Source organism: Amphiura filiformis, chromosome 2 (genome assembly GCF_039555335.1).
Source record: "Amphiura filiformis chromosome 2, Afil_fr2py, whole genome shotgun sequence".
NCBI classification, from domain to species: Eukaryota; Metazoa; Echinodermata; class Ophiuroidea; order Amphilepidida; family Amphiuridae; genus Amphiura; species Amphiura filiformis.
In genome coordinates, this window is record NC_092629.1 from 94,181,648 (window position 1) to 94,194,853 (window position 13,206).

Sequence of the window (13,206 nt, forward strand, 5' to 3'; positions counted from 1 at the left end):
TCTGTGCATAAACAACCAAGGCTGCATTTTTAATGAGGTAACATCATACCCAGTATTAGAGTGCATAGTTCATTGTGTATTCTAAATATAGTAGACCACTTCTCATGGATGGCCGAGCTGTTGGATCAGAACAGGATTGATTTTTCATGGTTAGAGGGAGGGGATGATAAATTAAAGTAGTCTACTACAGTAGACTAATTGAATTCCAGCCTGGACAGAAAGTTGTGACATGTAAATCTTTGTATTTTCATGGGTTTTGATCTTTTTTTTGGGTTGGGAGCCCCCTTTTTGTTGCTCCCAGAGGCCTCTAAATTTTGAAATCCTAACCAAACAAATCCTTTTTCACAACCAAATCCTCCAAGAAGACTTGAGGCCAGAGAAGATATCTTACCCTTCCCAGAATACTTTGCAACATGATACATCACCTCATTATAGCAACGGATGTGCTTATTACTTTGTACAGCTTCCCTTTGTTTCCATGTTGAGAATAGTCTGGCTAAACATGTGTCAATAGTCATGAAATAAACAATTTGCAAGATCTGCATGTGCTCTACTCAATGGGGAAATTTTTGTCACTATCAACCCATGTTGCACTAAATAACAAATCAGTATAGAAAATTGAAATGGGAGAAATGCATTGTGGGAAGTGTAAGATATCCTCTCTGGCTACATTGATTTCCCCACATTGACAATGAATGACTAATAGTTATCAAACTGGTATCACACAGGAGGTAAATTTCAATGTTGTATTATGAGAATTCCAGGTTGTGTGATCCCCTCAAGTTTGGTTTTGGTGGGGATGTGCCACTGAGAATTTGAGAGTGGACCCATAATTATACCAATTTTTCAAGAAATTTGGACCCATTGATGTACCAAAAGTCAAAATTTTCAGCCGAATTTAACCCAAATTGTCTTAGTTTTTAAAAATTTCCCCAAAATTTTAGGAAACTTTTGCTAGATTAAGGAAAAATGGGATACTTTCCAAATAAATTTTGAAAAAAGGACCCATTCATATACCAAAATAGGCTTTGAAAAAGGGTAATTGATATACCGAAAGGCTGAAATGCTACCCATATTTGTGGCACCTCCCTGTATGGTCATTTGTACTGAGTACCCCCCTTCCCAGGGTGTGATCCATAAAATTAAAATTACACTATGAATTGAAACATGTCTGTATCTAAGTCTGGTGTAAACTTTGGATCACTTGCATGCCAGGATTCTTGTAAAACATTGAAATTGACTTATGAACATTATGTGTGCACATAGTTATTATCAGATCGCAAAACAATTGACCCCATGAGATTGATGAGAACTACTTGCCAATTGGTCAAAATGACTATTGTGTCCAATTTTGAACCAATCAAGGAGGGTATTAATTAATAAGATCATAATGTGTGTTTGGGCCAAAGTGGGCAGCAACTTTCCACAAAGTGCAATGATGTTACATAATTAATTGTGGTGTATGAAATCTGCAGCTTTTTTGTTTTTACATGAAATTCCCCTGGGTGAGGAACTTACTGCTAATTTTCCCATACAAAACTCGGGGAGCTGATCCTGGCTGTGATGATTATTTTATATGTAGGCTGACCAGGGTTCTCCCTGAACAATGCTATAATGTGTGTTTGGGCCAAATGGTCAGCAACTTTCTGCAAAGTGCAATGATCTTACATAATTGTGCTATATGAAATCTGCGTTTTTTTTTTTTTTACTGTCTAAAATATGCGAGAGTGATTCTTACCAAATTAACTTGGTAACCTCATCTCCATCAACTTAACACAACTAAAAAATGCACCTAAATTATTTCATAAAATGCACACAGTATTTTTCAGCCACACAGGAATATCATTCAATTCACTAATCAGCATCCCTTTGAAAAACAAAATGGCCGCTTGCTAACAAAGGTCAAGGTTCATATATCATCATCAGATGGTTTCATAAATTGTTTTCTGTGTTTCTTCATGACTGGTTCTGCTGTGTCTATGTCACTCTCCATTCTGTCTCTCTTTTTCACAAACTTTTTTCCGATAGTACCCACAAGTGTGTTATACCTGTAATGAATAGAGAAAAAAAAAATAACAATAAAAAATAAAATAAAAAAATAAATAATTAAATTTATGCAAATGAGCTACCAAATTAGCATATTTTATGAAAACCTGGTGAAATTTGAAGATCGCTATTTGCCACCTCTCCACCAAGTCACATCACTATACATGTACCGTATTCATTCCAATAAGCGTCCATGCCCCAATAAATGCCCACCCAGGGTATTTTCAATTTGCTAAATAAAGGGTACCATCAATGTTGAAGTGACGGATAGATGTCAATACAGTGAAATAGCTGGAGGACTAGAAGTCCTGTGTAAACTTCCAATACATTTTTTACATCAGAAAAGCTACTAGAACATCTCAGGACCCAGTTAAAATATTACATAAATTTGTCTCTAATAAACGCCCCTAACAAAAAAATTAGGTAAACCAGTTAAAAAATAAGCACCCACCCAAAATGACTTTGTTAAGCGCCCATATGCCTCACCAGGTTTGAGAATTTCACAGAATAAAATGCATGCAAATTTATGCCAATGAGCTTGCAAATTAGCTTATTTTGTGATGAAACCCTGCTGGAATTTCCAGATCGCTATTTGCCACCCCTACACCAGGTCACATCATTATATGCCTCACCAGGTCCGAGAAATTGGACAAAATGCAAATTTAATTGAATGAGCTACCAAATTAGCATTTATTTTGAATTTGAATATCGCTAATTGCTACCCCTCCACAAAATCACATCACTATATGCTTTACCACTTCCAATAATGAATGACGTACGCAATGACAGACAACCAGGAAACATAATACCTCTGGTGGAGGCATAAAAAAACCAGGAACTTGCGTCAGGGTTAGTCCGTATTTGTGATGGTAAACTATTATGTTTCACCATTGTTCATCACGTTGTTAAAAACGACGGTGATGAACAACGGTGAAACATGATTGCCTAAATCTTTGTACCCACCTATCAGCCATCTCTTCATCTGTTACCATTAGGTCTTTCTCCCTCTCTTCACACGCCTTTTCAGACTTTTCTGCTTCAATATTTTTCATAATTCTCTGTAAAAATGACCAAATGATGTGCATCAAATATTGGTAGTACTTTAAGTATTAATTAAAGGCCTTTTACACAGTTGTTTGATGTAATCACATATTAAATTTTCTGACAAAACAATATTATATTTAGCAGCGTGTATACTGATATTGGACTCTGTCATGTTTGACATTTGCTTAAAAAGTTACCTTTTTCAGAGTCTTCATTGAGCAGCGACGTACCTTGCGACACCATCACGGCGTCTTCATTCAGCGTAGTGATGTTTTGTTTACAAACCTCCGGTCACATGACCACCCGATGGGTGGTCAAGTGCTCAATGAAGACTCTGAAAAAGGTAACTTTTTAAGCAAATGTCAAACATGACAGAGTCCAATATCAGTATACACGCTTTATTTTACGTCAACACGAAGCGATGTCCTCAAAATCCTCCAAAGCGGAAAATATCACCACCAAAATTGCAAGATGGACGAACCACCGTATTTTTAATATCAGATGCGCCAAGGTCGACATCACACCTTGCAGCATAAAACTGAAATCCGCCACGGGAATCAAAGCTAATAAAGTAATCCATAAAGCTGAAAAACAACTTTTGGATATTAGAATCAGAAATTGCTCGTTCACGATCTCGAAATTACAAGACGAGCTGCAGAATTTGGAAACCAATTTGTTTACCGCCATAAGCGATCAAGAGAAACAGGAAGTGGAACAACATCTCTCGCGCATGCGTAGTCAGGAATTTGACAAAGTGAAATGTAAACAACGTGAGAAATTTGGTAAATTGGTGACAGCCAAGCAAGAGTTTTTGCTCAAAAATCGAGCGGAAGAGAATGACATAGATAGGAATAGATGGGTCATCAATAAATCGGACAGGATACTGAGTGAAAATGAGAAATCTGTGCTTGAAAAAGGACTTAACTACGCCATCACGCCGCTGGAAATTCAAAAAAGAATACATTGTAAACACGGAAGTAGCATGTCGCCAACTCGCCCCAGCAAAAGCTCAAAGCTTACGAGCGGATGTTGTTAAGTGTCTTCGCAAATCCAAAGTGCCGCCGTGTAACATCAAGAAAGGTGAGCAGAAAGCTCTGTTTGACTTAAAAAAAGATGAAAATATCACGATCTTACCGGCCGACAAAGGTCGTGCCACTGTAGTCCTTAATACCAGTGACTATGAAGATAAGATGGAGTCTTTGCTCAATGATCAAACCACATACCAAAAGCTAGCTAAAGACCCCACGCCAGCATACAAGCGTGAGCTTATTGGTATAATACGCGAATGGCAACGCAGTGATCCCATTCCTCAAGACATTAAACACAAAATCTACCCCACAACTGAGGAAGTCCCTAAAGTCTATGGCACTCCCAAAATTCACAAACCGGGAGCTCCTCTCCAACCCATAGTGTCTAGCATTGGCAGTCTGAGTTACAATGCAGCCAAAGTACTTGCCAATATCCTCAGTCCCTTAGTAGGTAAAACTGAACACCACATCCATAACAGTGGTGAGTTCGTGGAAAAAGTTAAGAACTTGGAAGTACCTCCAGGGCAGAAGTTGATATCATATGATGTCTCTGCCCTTTTCACGAGTATTCCCGTACCAGACGCGATTCAAGCTGTCAGGGACAAATTGGAGAAAGACGCTACGCTAAAGGATCGCACCCCCCTCAAAATTAACCATATCCTGGAACTCCTCACTTTTTGTCTCAATACCACCTATTTTGTTTACAAAGGACGATATTACAAGCAAACCCATGGTGCGGCGATGGGTTCCCCGCTCTCCCATTGTGGCCAACCTATACATGGAGAGTTTGAGGTCAAGGCTCTTGCTACAGCCCCTCGCCCCCCGTCGAAATGGTTTCGCTATGTCGACGATACGTTCGTCCTCATCCACGAATATGACATAGATGGATTTACATCGCACATCAACAGCCTAGACAAGAACATTAAGTTCACAAACGAACCCGAACAGGAGGGTTAACTCCCGTTCTTGGACACGTGTATTCATGTTGAGGATGACGGTAGCACCAAGGTCACCATATATCGCAAACCAACACACACTGACCAATACCTGAATTTTGACTCGAACCACCATCTTGAGCACAAAAGGTCAGTGGTTAGAACGCTAATGGACAGAGTGGACAAATTAGTCACTACAGAGGAGGACAAACAACAGGAAAAGAGCCATGTAAAATCTGCACTCAAGGCAAACGGCTATAAGTCCTGGATGTTTAAAACCCCCAAACCAAAGAAAAAGAAAGATCGCAAAGAAACAACTGGACAGTATGAGAGAAAAATCAATGTCCCGCTGCCATACATCAAAGGACTTTCTGAGAAACTATCCTATATTTTCCGTGACCACGGTGTCAATGCTTACCACAAACCGGTCAATACCATCAGATCTTTCCTAGTACATCCGAAGGACAAAACCCCAAAACCCAACAAATGTGGTGTAATCTACAAAATCAGTTGCCCGACTGTGAGAACACTTATGTTGGTGAGACAAGCAGATCTCTCGGCACCCGTTTCAAAGAACATACTAGAACCACTGCCCCCCGAACAGCAGTCGGTGATCACAAAGCTGATCATAAACATGATATTAGTATTGAAGATGTGGAAGTCATCGACAGAGAAGACCATTTTTGGAACAGAAAGATCAGGGAAGCCATAGAGATTAAGACACAAAGACCCACGCTCAACAGGGACGCCGGATACGACCTGCCCGCCATCTACAATGATCTGCTGACACTTGACCACCCATCGGGTGGTCATGTGACCGGAGGTTTGTAAACAAAACATCACTACGCTGAATGAAGACGCCGTGATGGTGTCGCAAGCTACGTCGCTGCTCAATGAAGACTCTGAAAAAGGTAACTTTTTAAGCAAATATTATATTTGTTCAATTCTAGACATGGACAATACCAACAGATATCACTCTAAATAAACACATATATTTGTTAGCTGTTTTTAACATAGATTTTCATTTCTATATCAAATTATTCATCTTTTTCTGCTTTTTGTGGTAATTTTTATTCTATAAACTGTACATTGGTGTGCAAATTGAAGGTGCTATTATTTACAAATATTTTAAATTTAAATTAGCCAAATTATATGAGTTATTCCATACATTTCATGATAAGAGGTTTTTTGAAAATTTCCTTGCCATTTGTTGGTGTTTTTTTTCTGATTTTCTAATACCATAATAGAATAAAACAATCAGCAGTATTTTTCTTGTCCAGGGGAATTTCAAGCTAACTCAATTATTCCCCGAGAGTTTACTTAATCACTGCCAAGGTTCGAACCCACAACAACTCGCATCATAGTCAAACACCTTATCGATTGGGCTAAATTGACGATTGAACTTATCGATTGAGTTAACTGGACTTCTGTATCCAGTCCCATTATTCTGCTTCGCCAAGAAACTTTTTAGAACTGACAAAAAAGTTTGTTACATGCACCACTGTTCCCAAATGAAAGTGGATGGTCCAATTAAGGTGGTACTACACCCCCTGATACATTTTGTGAATAATTTTGCATAACTACACACTGGTAACAAAAGTAATGTATATTATAGGGGCAAGGAATCCAATTACTTCACTAAAATTGTGGTGATTCAAGACAAGTGATTCATTATAGGTTAAGAAATGAGGTACATTCTAGCGGTACCTCTTTTCTTATCATAAATAACATACCGCTTGTCTTGAGTCACTGAAATTCCAGTGTAGTAACTGGATTCCTTGCCCTACAATATACATAACTTTTGTTACCAGTGTGTAGCTATTTTTTGAGAAAAATGCAAAAATAGTCACAAATTTATCAAGGGGTGTAGTACCATCTTAAGCTTAAAATTGCAGAGAGATATAAAAGCTCTATTTTGATTGGTTACTCAGATGATTATATCATGTATTCAACCAATCAGAGACCTCAGTACTTACCTCAATAGTGGGATTAATGCCCTTGAATGACATCCTACCAAATTGATGAAGGTCTTCACATATAACAAAGCTAGGTTCTATTTCATATTTGCTCCTGAAATGAAAAAAAAAATCAAAAAGTTAAAATCAAATTATTTATATTATAAAGTTACTCATATGTTTAAGCTACTTTTCTCAAAATAATTATGATATGCATATATATGAAGAGCTTTGTTTCAAAACCCTTACATCCACTTGAGCAATTTTGAGAACACATCAAAAATTGTCCAAAAAAAAATCACTGATATAAGGGGTTTTCAACAAAAGCAGTTTTTGGCGGAATGCTCATCCTACCCAAGCATCACATCAAAAACTGCTTTTGTTGCAAATCCCCATATATCAGTAATTTTTTTGATGAGTTTTTGATGTTTTCTCAAAATTGCTCAAGTGGATGTAAGGGGTTTTGCAACAAAGCTCTTCATATTTATCAACAGATTTATCAAAACCAGAAGTGAATATTTTTTGCTCCTTCTAATTAAAACAATTTACACCTTTTCATAGCATAAATTTGTGATATGATCAAACAAAATGAGTCCTTTGTCAGACAATACAATAATGTATTTTCTATTTCATTGCATGTAACCTTATTTTTTTATTTTTTAATGTCGGGCATATCTAGGCATTAACAGCTGAAATCTAGTAGATAACGCTGATGAAACTTCGCCAGATACAAGTGACCTGGTGAACAAGCGGTCGCAGTACATAGCTGGTCGGGGTATTTTTACAGGACAGGCAAGTGTAGTCGACAATCGGGCGTTACCCTGATCGGAACCGCCTGTAAACGAGGTCTTTTATCATGGATCATCTGCCCCGCCATTACCAGATGAACCACGGGGAGAGCAGAGATTTTTGTTGGGTCCTGCGGGGAATTGATCCGGGAGCTTATCAGAGCTTTATTGTACTGAAAATCCCATGACAATTGGACTTACAATTCTAGAGATATAGCCATTTTATGTTGTTTTAAAAAAACAATAAAATACAAAGAAAGTGGAATTCCATTATTTAGATATCTAAAGATCAATAATCGCAAAAAATGTAGCTTGATTGCATCACAAATTAGCTCTTGTACTTAGAAATAAAAGGTACATGTAATGCAGTGTCATTTACACCCAAATAATATGTGACACAGGTTGGGGCTATGGTATTAAGGTGGCTTTATCGGCTACGCTGTCATGGACAGAACTCCTTGAAAATGATATAGGATGTGTGTATTGATGAGAAAACCTTACTTGCCAAGTTATAATTTTTTTCCAAAAAATTGTTTTTGACTTACGCAATTTTTTGTCATCTCAAAATCCCACTGCATTACTACAGGGAAGGGTTTTTAGCACTTTGCCAATTTCTCAAAATATTTAGTTATTAAAGTTAGGAAACATGTCAAATGACTTACTCTTTGACTTGTAATTCTGGCAGATCTAACGCCCAATGTGCCTCATCTATCCTCTGTTGTCTTTCTTTCTCCAACTCATCTTCCTCCTCTTTTTCCTGTGTCCTTTGCATAAACTACATTGAGACAACAGAACAGAACAATAAATCCTTTGTTTCCTATTGTTTATTGTTAAGGGGGTACTACACCCTGCCTAATTCTGTGCCTATTTTTGCATTTTTCTCAAAAAATTATAGGGCATTGGTGAGTGGTGACAAGTAAGATAAGTATATTATAGGGGCAAGGACTACAACTACTGCACTGGAAATTTTATTTCAGCAGCGATTGTGGAGTTACAGTCAAAAATGAGGGAAAACCAATATTTGATCAATAAATCAATAACTGCTTGCCTTCAGTTGCTAAATTTTCAGTGCAGTAGCTGTAGTCCTTGCCCCTATAATATGCATATCTTACTTGTCACCAATGCGCTATAATTTTTGAGAAAAATAAAAAAAATAGGCATAAAATTAGCCAGGGGTGTAGTACGTAAGTACCCCCTTAAGTTCAATGGAGCATATCTCAATAGTGGCACTGGCGACATCCGGGCTCAGTACACCTGAGCTCATTTAGGCGATATAAACAAATTAGTTTGATCTCTCGAACTTACGAAATCAATTTATGAAATCAATTAATTTACCATTGTTAATTGGGATAAAATAGTCATTTGTGCCTGTAGTGATATTGACCAATATAAATTTAGTATTAATTCTGATTAATTAGTTGATAGTTCATTAAAATAGCAAGCATTGAAGCAGCATCGATGGTCGATACAAAGATCAAACAAACTTGTCTCTGGTGCCTTAATAGCTAACTTTGTTTGGCGGAGATAATTATGACACTTGTACTTATTATACGGCAGTGCGTATATCACTTAGATCGTACTACACCCCTTGATATATTTATGACTATTTTTGAATTTTCTCAGAAACCAATAAAGCACTTGTGCATCAGATGCCCCTCATGTCAATGGATTCATCTGTCCCTAGTCTTAAAATGTTCCTATTGTCACAAAACTAACATGTGCCAAGTTTGAATTAATTCGGAGGTCGTCCTGGGGGCCACCGAGAGCCTAAAGTTACAATGTGTGTTCCTATGTAGTAAAGTTCGTTGACCCCTGTACAATTCCAATTAGAAGCCGATCGAACAATTTAAAGTAGCTGCCATATCAAAACCGTTTGGATTTAGAAGCTCAAATCTTGGGAGCTAAGCGTCCTGATAATCATCTTTGAATCTGTGATGAAAATCCATCTCCAAAGAAATGACTGTGTGTTTTATTGTCAAAAGTGCCCCCACAGTCCATATTCTTGGGAAAATCTATCATTTCTGTCTTAACCAAGTGCTATAATACTTTATTTCACACTGAAAGTTGTTAATATGTATTATATATTGATCTAAAGTTCAGAAAATCTGCTTTGTAAAAGTGTAATGACAACCAGGACATCAACATTTGTAAAATTTGAGGTAAAAATTACCACAAAATGCCTATTTCACTGAAATTTTGTATCGAGGGCGCTTGTGCCAATTCCACACATGCTCATTTTGTTGGTGATTAATTTTTATCACCGATTCGAAGATGATTATCAGTACTATAAGCGCAAAAGATTTGAACTTCTAAGTCCTGACGGTTTTGATATGGCAGCTACTTTAAATTGTTCGATCGGCTTCTAATAGGAATTGTACAGGGGTCAACGAACTTTACTACATAGGAACACACATTGTAACTTTAGGGTCTCGGTGGCCCCCCAGGACGACCTCCGAATTAATTCAAACTTGGCACATGTTAGTTTTGTGACAATAGGAACATTTTAAGACTAGGGACAGATGAATCCATTGACATGAGGGGCATCTGATGCACCCTAATATATAGGGGCAAGAAATCCGGTTACTACTCTGGAATTTCAGTGACTCAAGACAAGTAGTTATTGATTTATTGATCAAATATTGGTTTTCCCTCATTTTTGACTGTAACTCCACAACTGTTGTCTGTGCTGAAATAAATTTCCAGTGCAGTAATTGTAGTCTTTGCCCCTATAATATACATATCTTACTTGTCACCAATGCGCTATAATTTTTGAGAAAAATGCAAAAAAGGCACAAAATTGGCCAGGGGTGTAGTACCACCTTAACCCGTGCCAAACTACTCATTTTGCCTTGGAATTTGAAGATAAGTGTTCCTCCCCATAAAGAATACAGGATGTGTTGCTCTTCTGCTTTTCACAACAATCCCCATATAATGGGGGTAAGCTCACCAATCCGATATTGAAGTTCCTAAAATTGGCCGATATCCAATCCAATATTAAATTTATTAATCTCATTTTTTTTACTGATCCGCTATTTTTACCGATGACGCATGCACATATTGGTAGCTATGCGATTAACGGTTGCGATAATCGTTTCAGCCTTACCTTCATCTGCTTGAGATGTTTAGAGAGTTTGGGTTTAGCATTCTGACTTGATCCGGCAGCCATGATTAGAACTCTGCAAACAAATCCGTGATATAAACAAAATACCGTAGTAAAAGATATAAAAAAAATTAAATGAAAAAATTGTGCATATTGACATTTTCTGGGTATGTATGCAATAATATGTGCCCTGGCAACAACATGAATCCTGGCGACCTCTAAGGGCCTGGGGTGGTGCAATAATTATAATGTGAGCCGGGGTGAGCCCCACGGTGTTGATTATAGGAAGGGGGAGCAAAATTGGTTGGTCGAAAAAAGGGGGTCAAGCGATTTTGGCAGGTCAAAAGGGGAGCAAGCAATTTTTAGCACAGATATTTTAGGCACCCTTTCTATTACACCCTAAAAGGTGTAGGAAAACATTATAGGAACACATTCAAATATATGTATGCAAAATTTCATGCTCGCTGCGGTCGCATATGACAATTTAAGGTTTTAAATTTGGGTTCCCCCAAAAAAGATTTTTTGGCACATATCAAAACAAGGGAGTGGGCAAAGGTTTTTTGGTAAATTTGTGGCTAGACTTCTCGAGCAAACGGTGGGGAGTTTCAGCGCCAAAAGTCCGACAGTGAATTCTCTGCAACTATATTCTCTGCAAATATGCAGGCCTCCAACAGTCACAGGCCAGCCGGGCTTGACCTTAAAAAGTTACCGGCCAGCCGGGCCGGCAACAAGATGCCAGTCAAAAAAGTTACCGGCCAGGCCAAAAACCAGCCCTATTTCGAACGCTGTTTCATACTTTCTGCCCCTTGCCACTGAGCATGCCGCTTCATCATGCCGCTTGTACTTTTCTGCAAGCCGAGCGGCACACCGCTGAGCAGCAGCGGCATGACTCTGAAAACCACTCTTGCAGCTCAGTACCGCTCCAAAATCGTATTTTGTTCTCATACGTCAGAGCGGCACCGCTCCGAGTTGACTTGAATTCAACTCCCAGCGTTCTACCGCCGCGGCAAAGCGGTGGAGTGATCGATATATCGGCTTGCCCCTGGTCACCGCTTGCGTTTTTGGTGCGATTGCGCAGTGAAGTAAAATCATCTTCAGAGCGGCAGGAAAGTGACGTGTGAAACCAGCATTTAATTAATTGAAATTATATGTTTCAAAAATTAAAGTGTAATTTTAATAAAATTTTCAATGAGATCGCCTTATTGTAGGTATGCTAGATGAATTCAAATTTGCCATCAAACTGCATCATTTTATATATCAAATTAAAGCCCTTGAGTAAACAAAGCCAAAACTGAAAACCTTTTTTTCATGTAGCACTTTCCGTAGCAAAGTTACATCTTGTCAAAGATTGACTTTTATCAAAAAGATTCAGCTAGCAAAATTCCCCAAAACGGCATTTCGGGGGTGTTTCTAGATCTTAGTCTCATTATGATAGCAATTTTTTTTAATGGAACTGCTATCAAAATCCCTCTAAAATTCCATGTGCGATTGTCTTATCACCATAAAAAATCATATATTTGGGTCAAGTGAAGTATAGAAAACATGTAGGTTTCCTTCTTCGGCCAGTTGTTTTAAATTTCTATGTAAATATGCATTGACATTGTCGGCGAATTTCACTGACTAGCAAATGTGTTAACTAAGCTAAGGTTTGCCTGGGATACCTACTTATTGCTTTATACAGTGACAGTGTCATGCTTCAGCGACAGCGATTTCGAGAACTCTTAAATCTTATCTTCGAATTTGCACCATTGTGAATTGTGCACAAATTGCCTGTCCATGCATGCCATGATCATTGTGAACCAGCATCATGGGCATGGCATGACCATTGAATGCCATTTATTGACCAGGTTTAGTGCCGTAGTATTAGTGGGTTAAACGTCAACATGTAACTTTTAAAAGTTAAGCTTACCAAACTATCAAATTATCTAGTGGAAAACGATGCAGCAGTTCTTCCCTATGTGAGCCCGTGCACGAGTGATGATATGAATTATAAAAATATTATTTCAATCATATTGCAAATTCAATGATTTATAAACTGATGCAAAATTAAAAATCACAAAACATCAAACAACTTGCAACGCACTCATGGCAGCACACCACTAAATCCTTCCGCATTTGGTGTAACCTTTGATAGTCCCGGTAAACATAGGTCGGTAGTGCAAACAAGTGGGTGTCCCTTGGGAGCAAGATGAGTAGCCATGATTGTTTATTATAATTAAATTAAAAGATATACAATTGGTAAATGTTCAGAATATCACAAAATGGTGCATCTTGATCTGGTCAAAAAGTTTGGCTCCCAAAACTAATCCG

General features: G+C 38.1%; 1 protein-coding gene across 2 annotated transcripts; it reads right to left on the reverse strand.

The window, feature by feature from the left end:
• Positions 1-1,530: 1,530 nt before the first annotated feature.
• Positions 1,531-12,978, reverse strand: LOC140146854 (M-phase phosphoprotein 6-like). Of its 2 annotated transcripts, none has more exons than XM_072168742.1 (6): positions 12,806-12,978; positions 10,900-10,972; positions 8,459-8,571; positions 7,030-7,123; positions 3,010-3,104; positions 1,531-2,048 (listed from the first exon to the last, which is right to left on the reverse strand). In XM_072168742.1, exons 2-6 carry the CDS (start codon positions 10,960-10,962, stop codon positions 1,910-1,912), a joined length of 504 nt encoding a protein of 167 aa, XP_072024843.1. In that variant the 5' UTR covers positions 10,963-10,972; positions 12,806-12,978; the 3' UTR covers positions 1,531-1,909. The 2 variants fall into 2 exon arrangements, with proteins under 2 accessions (XP_072024843.1, XP_072024844.1); XM_072168743.1 differs by having other exon boundaries at positions 10,900-10,984.
• Between the last annotated feature and the right edge of the window lie 228 nt (positions 12,979-13,206).